This window comes from Hyperolius riggenbachi, chromosome 12 (genome assembly GCF_040937935.1).
Source record: "Hyperolius riggenbachi isolate aHypRig1 chromosome 12, aHypRig1.pri, whole genome shotgun sequence".
NCBI classification, from domain to species: Eukaryota; Metazoa; Chordata; class Amphibia; order Anura; family Hyperoliidae; genus Hyperolius; species Hyperolius riggenbachi.
Genome location: NC_090657.1, coordinates 174833467 through 174849416, shown reverse-complemented (window position 1 = coordinate 174849416; position 15950 = coordinate 174833467). Strand labels below are relative to the sequence as shown.

Sequence of the window (15950 nt, the reverse complement as noted above, 5' to 3'; positions counted from 1 at the left end):
AAAAAGGGACTTGTCAGAAAAGAATGTATATATAGTTCAAACTCCCCTACAGGCTGTGCGGCGTAGGTGCACTAGAACAAAGAGCTACCACCTAAAGAGCAAGTAGGTATGTACCCCCACGTAGCCAAAGTAAAGGGAGACGAGCAAAACTATACACATATGGGTGGTCTGCCACATTGGATAGGTCTGCTGCAATCACATACATTCATAAAGACCCCAAATATCTCAATTCTATATTAAGTGGGTCTGCTGTGGTCATATTCATTCATAAAAATCCAAATATCTCAAATTCTGCATTCAGGCCCCTAGGGGACATGGTATCTAGATTGAAAATCCAGAAGCTTTCCCTACTGGACATTTTGGCTATATAGTCACCTCCCCTGATATCTCTATACACTATCTCCAGGCCCATAAATTTGGTCTCATAGATTCTACAGTTATGTTTTTCTTTATAGTGTCTAGATAGGGGATGTCCATCCCATCCTTTCTTCATATTTTTAAAGTGTTCCCCTATCCTTTCTTTAAGTAGACGTTTAGTTCTACCTATATAGTATTTATCACATGGGCACTTAATGCAGTAAATTACGCCTCTTGTGTCACATGTGATTAATTGCTTGATTTTCATGGAACCATGCTGTGTGGTGACCTCCATAGTTTTATTATAGCCTTGCGTGTCCCTGCAGTTGTTACATCTCCCACATCTTATAAAGCCTTCTCCAAGTTTATTATTTCTGCCTTCCCTACTAGTTGCTGTGGCAATCTTGAGACCCACCGAACCAGCTCTCCTGAATATAAAAGATGGTATCTCTGGGATAATATTGTGTAGTGTTTTGTCTTTCTTAAGAATATTCCAGTGTTTCCTGATGATATTCTGTATCCTTTTATTGTTTGTATGATATTGTAAATTAATGAGCATTTCATGATCATCTGTATTCATTTTGGGTTTCTTTTTGAGTAATTCTTCCCTGTCCATGTTGCCCATAGTCTGTATTGCTTTCTTTATGTCATTCTGTTGATAGCCCTTCTCCAGAAATTTTCCTGTAAGTGTTATGGCCTCTTGTTTGAATTGGTCCTCCTCTGTGCAGTTCCTACGGATTTTCGCCATTTGTCCCTTTGGGATGTTCTCGAGCCAAAATTTCTGGAGAAGGGCTATCAACAGAATGACATCAGGAGAGCTGGCTCGGTGGGTCTCAAGATTGCCACAGCAACTAGTAGGGAAGGCAGAAATAATAAACTTGGAGAAGGCTTTATAAGATGTGGGAGATGTAACAACTGCAGGGACACGCAAGGCTATAATAAAACTATGGAGGTCACCACACAGCATGGTTCCATGAAAATCAAGCAATTAATCACGTGTGACACAAGAGGCGTAATTTACTGCATTAAGTGCCCATGTGATAAATACTATATAGGTAGAACTAAACGTCTACTTAAAGAAAGGATAGGGGAACACTTTAAAAATATGAAGAAAGGATGGGATGGACATCCCCTATCTAGACACTATAAAGAAAAACATAACTGTAGAATCTATGAGACCGAATTTATGGGCCTGGAGATAGTGTATAGAGATATCAGGGGAGGTGACTATATAGCCAAAATGTCCAGTAGGGAAAGCTTCTGGATTTTCAATCTAGATACCATGTCCCCTAGGGGCCTGAATGCAGAATTTGAGATATTTGGATTTTTATGAATGAATATGACCACAGCAGACCCACTTAATATAGAATTAAGATATTTGGGGTCTTTATGAATGTATGTGATTGCAGCAGACCTATCCAATGTGGCAGACCACCCATATGTGTATAGTTTTGCTCGTCTCCCTTTACTTTGGCTACGTGGGGGTACATACCTACTTGCTCTTTAGGTGGTAGCTCTTTGTTCTAGTGCACCTACGCCGCACAGCCTGTAGGGGAGTTTGAACTATATATACATTCTTTTCTGACAAGTCCCTTTTTGCTTTAAACAGGTTCAACACTGTTGTGCCTTATAAATTTAGGTACAGCTGTATATGTATACATTTTTCACATACATATGTGTTATTTTTCATATATATATATGTATGTTTTACATTTAAAGCAAGGAGACATGAAATATATGCAATAAATGTGCGCATTGTTATTTATGATGGACGGACACGTTAGGACCCAGGAGACAACACGTCTGAGAGATGGGAGGGGACAGTAGTATATATCAACCTGAAGGTGGCTATTCACTTCACAATTGACTTTGATAAAGGCAGCCGCAGACTGCCGAAACGCGTTAGTCCTAATCTTCACCTCGCACCCTCCTATATTGTTTAGCGAAGATCTTTGCAACCAGCACCGCTAGACCTAAACTGTCTATCACCCCTCGCTAAACCGCAATCCAGCGGTAACTTAGCAATAGAGGACGCGAGGAGCAGGTGACGTCACCAGAAGTAGACCAGCCACCACCCGGAACTACTACACCCGATCATTGCGGATGATTACGGATACAGTACGGAGTTGTATAGTGTCATTGAGCTGCCGGCCGGAACTCGGACACACTAATTGGACCCTCCGCAAACCTCTCAGCAGCCTTTACCCTAGGACGGGAGTACAATTGTTACTAGCACAACGTGAAAACGCTATCACTCGTCCGAGGAAGGAGGTGAGTCCATTCATGAACTACACGAACTATATGCAACCTATATGCTAATTACAGCTTTGACGCCTGATATCCACAAATATAAACCTATATCGGAGGATTGATCCCACATTGAGTCCAGGGGAGCCTTCATGACGAGACCTCACTGTGATTCATATTGTGATATATCAGCACTTTTTTCCCTCAAAGGGAGTCCACACTATATACCTTGATAAACCATTCAAGGCATCTGTATGATACATATATATATTTTTAAACCCATACATCCTCTTTTTTTATTTTTTCTATTGCTTATTTTTAGGATCCATTTTTTATTCATATTTTTTCTACTTTTTGACAAATCTATACACATTGGAGGGTCTGTGGATGATTGTCAGTCTGAATGAGTCAGGTATTCATTATTAATGGTTGACCCGCATGTAATGTAAATGTAATATAACGCACTTTATTGTATCAATAAATTCTCAGATGTTCTACTGAACAAAAGTTTGAATAAATTTTCAGATGTTTTACTGAACAAAAGTTTGAACGTATATCATATCGGGTGAATGATATAGGACATTAGTGAGACCCAGCGCAACTAGTATTCGTTTACTTAACTGTACATACCCATGTCTATCTCATCATGTCACTTGTCACATAACCAGACCTGTAGGGACGGACACATCCTGGTGCAATGACAGCTTTTGCTGCCTTTGTCACTGTGCCGTGCATAGAGATGGCCCGATTTTAGGTTCGCGAACCTCCTGCAAAAGTTTGGTTCACGCGAACTTTCGCGAACCGCAATAGACTTCAATGGGGAGGCGAACTTTGAAAACTAGAAAAATTTATGCTGGCCACAAAAGTGATGGAATAGATGTTTCAAGGGGTCTAACACCTGGAGGGGGGCATGGCGGAGTGGGATAGACACCAAAAGTCCCTGGGAAAAATCTGGATTGGATGCAAAGCAGCGTTTTAAGTGCAGAAATCGCATTGAATGCCAAATTGCAGGCCTAAAGTGCCTTAAAACATCTTGCATGTGTATACATCAATCAGGGATTGTAATTAGCATACTGCTTCACACTGACACACCAAACTCACTGTGTAACGCACCGCAAACAGCTGTTTGCGTAGTGACGGCCGTGCTGGACTGGTGCGCAGGGTCAGACTGGGACACCAAGGGCCCACCAAGAAAGTTTCAGCCTGGCCCCCCCCCCCTTACACATGTACTCTAGAAATGTTGCATGATTATGGTAGGGAATAGATTGTGAGCATTTCCGAGGACAGTCTCCAATAAGGACATGTCCACATGCCGCAGCAAAAATAGATGGGTGTTACTACTCACTGGAACATGATCGTGGTCGTGATGGGTCATGGGCAGACTTAAAGAAAAACAAAAAAAAAGCCAACAAAATAAGTAGCGGTGTTATTCACAGAGATTAGGTCCGACCAGATACATTTTAGATAAAAATAATCAAGTAGTTACATGCCTCATGATAATTCATCAAGTAGTCAAATAGCAGCAGATTTCCCAACAAAATGCAATCAGATTGGCGGCAGATTTCCCCACAAAACGCAAATAGATTGGCGGCAGATTTCCCCACAAAATGCAATTTGATTTGCGGCAGATTTCCCAACAAAATACAATCAGATTGGCGGCAGATTTCCCCACAAAATACAATCAGATTGGCGGCAGATATCCACCACAAAATGCAATTAGATTGGCAGCAGATATCCCCACAAAATGCAAATAGATTGGCCGCAGTTATCCCCACAAAATGCAATTAGATTGGCGGCAGACTTCCCCACAAAATACAATTAGATTGGCGACAGATATCCCCACAAAGGCAGGTCCCCAGTTAGTGGGGGACCCCATGCTGGAAGGAGGGGCAGTGGGCACAGAGCAGTGGGGAGGGGCCTGGACCCCCCAGTTTAGGTAGGCAGGTCACAGGTGTCCCCAGTTAGGTAGGCAGAGAGGCTCAGCTAGGTCTAAGTTCCCCTCCGCTTGGAAGGGAGGGGCAGTGGGCACAGAGCGGCGGGGAGGGGGGGGGAAGCCTCCCTCAACTAGGGCCCCCCCCCCTTCCGCGCCCCCCCCCCCTCCAGAATTGCAGCCAGCCAGCGGCAGCTGCAGCAGCGGGGAATAGCTTACCGGCATCAGATCGATAGCTCTGTGTGCTGCTGCTGGTCTCCGTCTCCTGCACTGCACTGTCTAATCACGCTCTCACAGTAAGTACTGCGAGAGCGTGACTGGACAGTCAGTGTAGGAGACCAGACCAGCCCAGCGGCATGCAGAGCTATCAATCTGATGCCGGTAAGCTATTCCCCGCTGCTGACGCTGGCTGGCTGCAATTCTGGAGGGAGGGGGGGCGTGGAAGGGGGGCCCCTAGTGAGAGAGGAGGGGAGGCTTCCCCCCCCCCCCCACACACACCCGGTCGCTCTGTGCAAAATTCCCCCCCCCCTTCCTGAGCTGTGCCCCCTCCTTCTCAGCTCTGGGGTCCCCAGGAGGCGGGGCAGCCGGGGCCCATCGATAGAAAAATCGGCGGTTCGGTGGCTCAGTCCGAGCCTGCTGGTGCACACCATGGCGAGATTGCTCTTCCTCACTCAGTGATGTCAGGTAATGTCTGACTGTTTTATCAACTTTCGATGGTTCTTTCTCTACCATTGATAAAGCATACATCTATTTTTTTTTAAATACTTGTTCTGCTTGCTGTTCAGTACCTGCATCGAGAATCCTTTATACTGCCATTGCAAGTGACCACGGGTAATGGCCGGGGAATCCTGGTTCGATTCTGGTCCGGAGTGGGAGCCTAAGAAACGGCTACCACCACCACACATCCAAGGAAGGCAGCAGGCATGGCATGCACATCCCGAGGTAGTGACCAAAAGGAGGACTTTCGAGGACCTGCTGTATATGACACTGATAGACTGTACTACCTGTAACGATAATCTGTTATGGAGGGCAAGTCAGCCATCCATTCAAGTAAAAGGTATGCACTGACTGCCAGGTATAATGCAATGTGCAGTCACAGATGCAGTGAAAGGTATGCAGTGACTGCAAACAGCTGTTTGTGTAGTGACGGCCGTGCTGGACCGGTGCGCACCATGACGAGAGTGCAGGTGATGGCGGCACAGTGACACTGCATGCGCTCAAGTAGGTAGGTGGGTGCACTGTGACTAACAGGTAGGTATATGCAGTAATGGGTATTACAATGTGCACCTGTCGCACAGAGACAGGTAGCGGACAGGTACAGTGACACTGCGTGCACTCAACTCGTCGTAGGTAGGTGGGTGCACTGTAAACAGGTAGGTAGGTATATGCAGTACTGGGTATTATGATGTGCACCTGTCATACACAGACAGGTAGTCACTGAATGTAAAATCCAGTAAGAAAGACAGCCGGAGCACCAACTCATGCAATTTGGGTTTAATGGCAGTCACATAGGCATACAGGCAATCCAGCAAAGGTGATAGGAAGAGAGATACCGGCCTTACAGCCGTTTCACGGCAACTGCCGCTTCTTCAGAGACCAGAAGTGCTCCGGCTGTCTTTCTTACTGGATTTTACATATGTGTGGAACGTGAGCACGACCATCAGTGGTAGGCTATCCATAGTGTCCGTCTGTTGGAAACACCTGGTGCCCATCTATCTTCTCTCTACCCTACTTTAGTCATTGAATGTGCTGGGCCTGGCTGGCAGTGGCACACACACAGTATATGAATTATCAAGGCTGTCTATGCAACACAAGTGTCAGTGGGACACACACAGAAAAAAAAATAGATCACAAGAACAAGATTAGCTCTCAAAAGAGCTGTTGTGGGGTGCTATTTTAGCAATAAGAATCGGCAAGGAGCAAGCTAACAAGCCTACAAGAGCCTAACTAATCTTTCCCTATAAGAGTTTGCAGCAGCAGCAGCTGTCCCTTCTCTATTTACTGCAGGCACACGAGTGAGTAAAATGGCCGGCGGTGCCTGCCTTTTATAAGGGGGGGAGTGGCTCCAGGAGGGAGTGTAGCCTGATTGGCTACAATGTACCTGCTGACTGTGATGTAGAGGGTCAAAGTTGACCCTAATGGTGCTTAATGGGGGCGAACCGAACTTCCAGAAAAGTTCACGGCCATCTCTAGCTGCGCGTCACTGTGCGCAGTGTATTCTCAATTACAGTGATGAGGGGTGGAGGCGCCCAAAATATGATTGTCAGATTGTATGTAAATAATAGAAAATAATAAACACTATAAAAATGAGGTATCCTACCTCTCCAATCCAGATGACACAACCCAGACAAAAAATGGTTTTAGATCAGGTCAGATTTATTCAAGCATGTTTAAAACAGACAACGCGTTTCAGGGGTCTCTGCACACTTCCTCAGGTCAATAAGAGTGCCTTCAGAAGTTCAGTTTTACACCAGGGTGCCAAAAATAGGAAATAGCCTGCGCCTCCACCACTCATCATTGCTTACCACACCTCCTCTCGAGGTAGTTTTGCCTGTGTTGTGGTGCTATCAACAGCCAGTAAGGATCCTAGGAGAGCAGCCATCCAGTTACGACAGGACCTGAGATACCGAGCGGGAACGGTTTTTTCCCTATAAACAACATACGGTGGTGGCAGGCAGGTTCTGCAACCCACATTTGTGAGTATGCCTTCTCTTTTTCTATTTGAACTATTTGAACTATTCACGTGTCCAGCAATACTGCACCATTTGGCTTCTGGTCTTGTCTTGTCACACAGGCTACTGTGGATCCCCCACAGTGACCACTCCTATCTCTATTCTCAATTACAGTTCACCTTCTTTATTTTTGTTTAAGAAAAGGGGAAAAAAAACCCTATGGGGGATACTTACCCTGGGAGGGGGAAGCCTCTGGATCCTAATGAGGCTTCCCCCCCTCCTAGTTGCCTTGGTGATCCAGCGCTAGAAGCCCCTGAACGTTGGCGAGGTAAAAATTTACCTACTGCGATCTGGCGCAGGTGCAGCTCTACTCTACGCATCCGTTCTACTGCAACTCATGTCTGCGCAGTAGAGCAGAACCGACTGGGCTTTGCTATTCCGCCAGAGCCTGAGTGGAGAGCCGCTGCTGCGCCTGCGCTGGAGGAAGGTAAATATTGCAGGCGCTGCTGCATCTGCGCCACAGTCAACAACCTTTGTGTGGTTACAGGGGAGCCAGCGCTGGATTACTGAGGTTTAGGAGGAGGGGGGGGGCACTCCTTAGAATCCAAAGGCTTCCCCCTCCTAAAGGTAATCACCCCCAAGAGGTTGTTTTTTTTTATTATTACGTAGTATCCTTTAAATTGTAGGCCCTCCTACACACAAATGTGCAGCCCCCGAGCCCTGCTGGTTCACAAGATAGGTTCACAAGATAGGAACCAGCAGAGCTCGGGGGCTGCACATTTGCAGAGATAGATCGTGGGAGTCCCTTCCATACCCTCAGAATTTGGGGTGTGTGAAGAGTGAGTAAAAGGCCTACAATTAGGCTACTTGCAGACCAAGACGTTGCGTTAGGTGCCACGTTAAGGTCGCATAACGTGCACCTAACACAACGTATGGTGCTGCAAGATAGGACGGTAGAGTGAGCTGCGTTAGGCGGCTCTATCCCTGTAAGGTCTCCCAGAGTGGCGCTGATTGGCCGGCGGGACCACGTGATGCGGAGCGAGACACTCCGCATCACGTGGTCCCGCCGGCCAATCAGCGGCCGCCAGTGCAGTGAATATTAAGTAGCCATGTGCGCGGCTACTGTAGCTGGCTCTCCCCGCCTCCTCTCCACCCCCCACTGCGCATGTGCAAACAGTCTAACGCGGCTATAGCCGCTGTAACGCCGTAGCATGCTGCACTTTCCCGACAACGTGCAGCGTTACATGTAACGCAAAGTGGGCTGTTTGAAGAGCCCACTTGTGTTACATTGCTGTGCGTTGGGGGAGCGTTACAGGCGCACTAACGTGCGCCTGTAACGTCCCTGTGTGCAAGCAGCCTTAAAGAATTCAGGGTGAACTGTAATTGAGAATACACTGTGCATGTGTGTAATGACGTGCACTGCAGTGACGCATGCACGTGAGTGGTGAGCGAAAATGCCAATAATCTTTTTGCATTAATTTTCACAAAAATAATGTAAAATACGATTTCCGAGCGAAAATTCCATCAAAGAAGTTTTATTTTACACAAATTTTCACAGTAAATATTGTTTTCGCTGAAAATTTTGCAGTAAAAATATACTGTTTTTGCAATAAAAATATTGATTTTCCGTTGTAAAAATACAATTTTTCTCACACTTTTTTCAGAAAATGCAAAAATTCAAGCACTTTTTCATGAACATTTTCTCTAACCAAAAATATGGTTCTCAATGTGAAAATGATTTTGGTGAAAATTAGTAAGCAACACTGCTCTGAACCTTGTAGACTAAGAACTGTATTGCTATTTTTCCCCCAGGATCAAATGATGGTCGATGGATACTCCCCTTACTGGAACAGCAGTGCTAACCCTCTAGCAAACCATTGCAGGGATTCACCATGCAAGTGATGCCAGCCAGTATACACTCAGATGGTCCCAAAGCAAACCTGCAGGTCATCTAATGCTGCATACACACTTGAGATAAAAGTATTTGGAAAATGAAAGATCACAGACCAATCTTACCACCCTCCATGTAGTATGACAGCCATACTCTACACAGTCTATTCTATTGAGCTGTACTCCCCATCAGATAAAATCTTTGCAAGATGCTGCGCACAAAGATGCCCGTACACATTCAAAAGATCATTATCTGCAAAAGATCTGTTCCTGCAAAATGCATTCATAGTCTGAGATCTGCAGATCATCATACACACCTTGTTTAACAGGCAATCATCTGCAGATCATCTGCAGATCAGATCCACCAGGATGGATTTTCAGATCTGCAGATGATTGCCAGAATGCAGATGAAGTTTGTTAAACAAGGTGTGTATGAGGATCTGCAGATCTCATAGACTATGAATGCATTTTGCAGGAATGGATCTTTTGCAGGAAGAGATCTTTTGCAGATGATTTTTTGAATGTGTACAGCATCTTTGTGTGCAGCATCTTGCAAAGATTTTATCTGATGAGGAGCTCAGCTCCATAGAATAGACTGTGTAGAGTATGGCTCTCATACTACATGGAATGGGGTAAAATTGGTCTGTGATCTTGCCTTTTCCAAAGATTTTTATCTCAAGTGTGTATGTAGCATAAGTTTGTGTCTTGAGAGACTCAGCAATCAGACCCCACCAACAGAGAGCTCTGTTGGTGGGAAAAAAAGGGGGGGGGATCACTTGTGTGCTGAGTTGGATGGCCTTGCAGCGAGGCCTTAAAGCTAGAGTGGCCTATTTGTTAAAAAATGGTCTGGTCTTTAGGGGGGTTTAACACTGCGGTCCTCAAGTGGTTAAGATGGCCATGTACCACAGTTTGAAAAATTGCAATAAATTTTTCTGGCTGATTGTAAAATTTTAACAGTCAGACCACTGTACCACGTTAACATATGTTACATTTTTCACCATTTATGAAAAAAAATGTTTGAAAACTCTGAAACTATTGCTTGGGTCTGTACATTAAGAAACTCACACACCATTCAATTTTCATAAAAATTGATCAGAAAAATCCAACGCTCCTGATCTTTTTTTAATCGAAGAAAAATAGGAAATTTGGACGAATGAAAAAAGAACTTCTCAATTTCTCTATACAACTGATCATTTTTATCGAATTGCCATAAAATTGAATCATTTTACTGTATCATTTGTGGCCACCTTATAGTAAATCTGAGATGGTGTAAAAGAAAAAATTCCCCCCTTCAGGCTGATCCGTCCTTCGCCGCTGTCCTCCTGCTCTGCCTGGATCCCCCGCTTATTGCCCTGGAAAGTCCTCCTGCCCAGGGCGTACTGCACATGCCTGCCCCGCACGCACCCCCATTGCCATCCTGTACCTGGGAGATTTCTGCACCTGTGCGGTACTACTGGGTAGGTCCTGAACGCGCCACGGGAGCATGTGAAGCGGGACAGCGCCTGCACCAACTGGCCCCGACTGCTGGATTTTCCAGGGCAGATTGCGGAGGATCGGCAAGGGAGCAATCAGCCTGGAGGGGGGCAGGAGGAAGCCCCAGGTATGTATAATTTTTTTTTATTTTACACCATCTCAGGTACATTTTCGTGGGCCTTTTGTTCCCTTGCGTGGGGAGGGCAGACCCAATCGCAGTCTGAACTCCCAATAGTTGCACCCGATAATGCACTCCGTAGTGTCAGGCTAGCTTCATTCAGCACAATGCAGAGCAGCATGTACAGGCATGACACTGTCAATGCATAGCTCCCAACTGTCCCTTTTTTGGAGGGACAGTCCCTTTTTGGGAGCCCTGTCCCTCTTTCACCCTCATTTGTCCCTCTTTCATGACTTTGTCCCTCTTTCTATGTAAATATATATATATTTCTATACTAAAAATGTGTTTGATTGACTCTAAACTTTATTCCCAACCTTTAAATTGATATATTACTAATTTTAAAATGTTACTATGAAGGAAAATTAACCAGGATAGAAAGGACCAATGTGGTCTGAATTATAAAACAACATATTTTTCTTATGAAATCTTTATGGTTTGCGTGACTAGAGGCGTGGTGAGGGCGTGGCCAGGGGTGTGGCTTAAGTGTCCCTTTTTCTCATCTCAAAAAGTTGGGAGGTATGGTCAATGTAGTTACTTGGAAGTGTTGTTTAAATCACGAGAATTGACACCGGAGATAAACGGTATCAATTTCACCAGCATTGTACACCAGAAGGATCTCACCACTTTATTGTCGGGTGAGTCAGGTAAAAAGGGCGCCACGTGGAGACATTCGAGCACCACCATAACGTGACTTATGGCGATAGCGGTGCTTCGTGAATAATTTGGGCACCGGCAAAACACAGAGCCCAAATTACGATAAAAACAGCACAATTCGGCTGCTAGCCCTAGCAATTAACGCCGCAGAGACTTTTTTGTGCCCAGATTTCCCCAGCGCCCTTTTTACATGTATGTGTCCTGGGTGATTCCTGCGGAAGTCCATAGCCTTTACCTTAGATAAATGTGTATTTTTGTATCCATATTACAGCTACAGTATATGCACAATGCTTTATATTAATGCTTGCATTCATTTTCACCAAAATAATGAAAATATAACATTTTTTGATAAATGCCTTTGAACACCACTTTGTAATAAGTTTACGTTTAAAAGTTCAATTGTGCATGCGCATGAGTAACACGGCCCTAGCGAGGACATCCGTCATGGAGCTTCGGGCACGCTGGCACCCTCACCCCCTCCCCCCCCCCTTCCCCGGCATACTGACCCCCTCACACACCCCCGGCACACTGACCGCTCAGACCCCCCACCAGCATACTGACCCCTCACTCCTCTTCCCCGGAATACTGACCCCTCCCCTCCAACATACTTACCCCTCCCCCCCAACATACTGACCCCTCATCCCCCCACCAGCATACTCACCCCTTCCCCCACCAGCATACTGACTCCTCACCCCTCCGGCATACTGACCTCTCGCTCCCCCACCAGCATACTGACCCCTCACCCCTCCGTCATACTGACCTCTCGCTCCCCCACCAGCATACTGACCCCTCCCCCACCAGCATACTTGCCACCCCACCAGCATACTGACCCCTCACTTCCCCTTCCCCGGCATACTGACCCCTCACCCCCCCCCCCCCCCCCCCGCTTCCCCAGCATACTGACCCCTCACCCCCTCCACCAGCATACTGACCTCTTGCCCCCCCCCCCCCACCAGCATACTGACCCCTCACCCCCTCCACCAGCATACTGACCCCTCCCCGGTATACTGACCATTCACCCCCCCCCCCCCACACCAGCATACTGACCCCTCCCCCCCCCCCCCCCAGCATACTGACCCCTCACCCAGGGGAGTAACTAGAAATCCATAGCCCCCCCCCCTGCAAAACTTTGGATAGGGCCCTCCTCTCCCCCCCCCCCCCCCTCACTTTCTGCACAGGTAAACTGAGAACCAATGTTATTCAATTGCCTAGTGCACACTTGAATTTGTTTTCCCCGTGCAGATTAAAACAGGCCGCAGCGAAGCACTGCAGGCATTTACTCTATAATTCACATTAGCTTATCTGATAAAACGTGCATGTTCTCACACATGGGGCTCGATTTACAAAGCCGTGCCATGCATTTAGCACGCAATGTGACGCGCACAAAGGTTTACGCACGCTACAGCGGCACAATGCACGCAATGTATAGCGGTAAACTTACGCGCGCATCACATTGCGTACTAAATGCATAGCACAGCCATGCTATGCATTATGCATTAGCACGGCTTTGTGAATCAAGCCCATGGTGTGCAGAAAACACATACAGGAAACCAACACGAGTGTGATCCCAGCCTCAGCTGATTCTCATTCACTCTGTCCATCTTTGATGGAGCAGAACTGGCTCTGCAGACTCCTCCAGCATCTCTACAGAGCACTTGGGGAGGGGTAGAGAGGTTGGGGGCTCGGCTCAGCTCTGTACACAAGACCCTGCTGCCAGGGCCGGATTTACTATAAGGCACTGTAGGCATGTGCCTACAGGCGCCTGATGGTGGAAAGGGGGCTCACTCTCCTCTGAGTGCCTCCCTCTCTCCTTCCCTATGCAGAGTCCTGCTGAAAGTATAAATGAGAGAGTACCGTACTCACCCTGCTCTCTGCATTCCACTGATGAGATATCCCTTCAGTCACAGGCACGTCCAGCTACTTAATACTAAGATTACTTTAACTACCTAATGCTAAGGGACACCTGTAGCTGGGACAGCTAGTACACTTGCGTTGCGGTTCAGTGGGATGGTTTGTAGGTTCATGAAGGGGCGAAGTTTACGGCGCCAGGACATCTGTGCCTACAGGCTCCTGTGAGGTAAAGCCGGGCCTGCCTGCTGCACACTGAATAGGGACTGTCTACAAATCTTTGTCTACAAAACTTTGTATGATTCCTTATCAGTGGCAGAGCAGACAGTCATTAGAACAATTGTGTAGAGAGCAGAAAGTTTTTTCCCTCCGTGCCCTTAGTTGTCAGTCTCTCAGGACAGGGAAAAGGAACTTCTCCCACATGGGCCCCCCTGTGGCTTCTAGTCTAGCAACAGCATTTCTTGCAGGGACTATTGTTATTGCCCCTGCCCTCACCCTCCTCCTCCCTCTTGCTATCCTCCACTTCTTATCTCTTTCTCCTCCTCTCTCTCACCCTTCCTCCTTATCTCATCCTCTCTCTTCCATTTCTCTTTTTCTTCTCTCTCCCCAAATGTAATCCTCCCTTTTCCTCCCCTACTACATCTGTCTCTCTATTTCTCTTTCCCTCTTGCCCCCTCTCCTCTCCCTCCTCTCTACCCCCTCTCCAGTGTGATGCTTAGATTATAAATTGGTTGTCAAATTGCTTGTTTCTTTGATCAGGTAATGGAAAAGTTGACCCTTGTAGTCATTTTGAAGTTTAGATTGATTTTTCTGCAACAAAGCCAAAAATAAATAGTGGAACGGGACCATTTATTACATTTTACACCCATTTCATTGAGGTTATAGCTTAATAATTCACCAGAAGATCAAATCAAATTGCCGTGGTGCGACAGACCAGACATTTTATTGTAATTAGAATCACGATTTTAGATCAGATTTGACCAAACATAAACCAACATGTCTTATTGTATGTTGCAGGCAGCTGTGTAGCAATCCTTCTAATCTCAGTTATAATAATCTAGTCATACCCAGAGTCCACCCAGGGACGGATCTAGACCAAGTTGCCCCAAGTTGCGCCTGGGGCAAGGTCAGGTTTTGGCGCCTAAACTGCCATTCCCCATCCAAATTTTGCCGCCTTTTTAAGAATTCAACAAACGGCGCCTGGGGCAAGAGACCTGCTTGCCCCCCCCCTAGATCCGTCCCTGAGTCCACCTGAAAACTTTTGGTAACAGAGCCTTCTGTCATGCCGCTCTGAAATTATGGATTTCTTACCTCAGCAGATCAGGACAGCTCCATCTCTGGACGTGTTTAAATCCAGACTGAAAACCCACCTGTTCAGTTTGGCATTTGCAAAAAATATAATTTTATCCTGTGTCAAATCAATATTTCATCATCCTACAAATTACTGAATCTCAGAGAGCCTAAGCACGTTGAGTCCTATGGGAGAATACAACCTCATACAGTTTGTGAGCAGATTGCCTATTTTGTGGGTTCAGCGTTAGGAATCGACAACAAGATGCTATAAATACCAGATTGATAAAATTATGCAGCTTACGAACAGACCAAAAGCAGCAGTTGCTGGTAAGTTGGATACTTACGGCTGGCTGGTGATATCCAGACTGTTTTGCGAACCAAACTCACTTAGCGGTCTAGGCTGAATAGGACTTTGGGGGGAGTCAGGTACACTAGGGTTTATAAACCCTGATGGGGTCACGTAGTTGGAAGGCACCAGTCCCATGTCCATAGTCCCTGTTAGCTTCCTGGCCAAAATATAATCACCCTCATCGCCAACTTTGCAAAGTTCCTCTCCAACTCGTACTGTGAGTTCATCATTATCTCTGGCCTCAAAGTCATAGAGAACCGTGATCATGGCCAACCCATTAAGGTTACTTGTCGAAGGAGGACCATTGCTGGTAGGTAATGTCCCTGGTGGAGCAAGAGGAGGCCAGATCTTGTCCCAGAGGCACACCATAAATTTCAGGTGTTCCCTTAGGAAGCCTTCCATCTGAAAGTCAGCCTTGTGTAGTTTCTTCAGCCTGGGGGGGGGAATTAACTGCCCCCGGGCCTCCTGCACATCGTGTGTCCGTTGTTTGCCAGTCTCTCAGTCCCTTCTCCACTGTTCAGTTTCTTCACCTTCACTTCCTGATAAACAAAAGTAAAAGCGAAGAACCAGGAAGAGCGGGAGATGCTGGAATGTGGCCGGACCTGATTGCACAGCTGGGCAGGCTGTTCTTCAGGTGTAGAAGGGGTGCTGAAGGGGTGACAGAAGTTCAGCAAATCCAACAAGCGCTTGATGAAGAAACTAGATTTAGTTCCTCATTCTACTCTTGTCTCTGCGTTTTTATTAATGTTTAACGCTGATTTGCATTGGAAATACTTCTGATCTGTGTGGCCTGGGGCTAAGCCAAGCCCTAACGGTGTTCTCAAAGACAACCTGAGTAGATTTCTTGCTGTAGATATGGAGATTAGTGCCTGACACAACTTTTGGATTATTATCATTATTATTTTATATGCCGCTGATGCATTACTTTATAGGGCAAAATTTAAGACTTTCTATAGTATTAATCAGGGGTGTAACTACAGGAGAGCAGCCCTGCAACTGCAGAGGGGCCCAGAGCGGTAAGCAGCCCCCCAACTACAACTCCACTCCCTCCGATACAGG

The 15950-nt window shown here is 46.3% G+C and overlaps 1 protein-coding gene across 1 annotated transcript in view; it reads right to left on the bottom strand.

Moving 5' to 3' along the window:
- LOC137542141 (tyrosine-protein kinase Srms-like) overlaps positions 1-15427 on the bottom strand; it is a 59356-nt gene extending 43929 nt beyond the window's left edge. Inside the window, exon 1 of the mRNA XM_068263834.1 lies at positions 14887-15427. Coding sequence (XP_068119935.1) covers positions 14887-15293 — 407 coding nt within the window. The 5' untranslated portion in view covers positions 15294-15427. The remainder of the gene's footprint in view (positions 1-14886) is intronic.
- Positions 15428-15950: the final 523 nt, after the last annotated feature.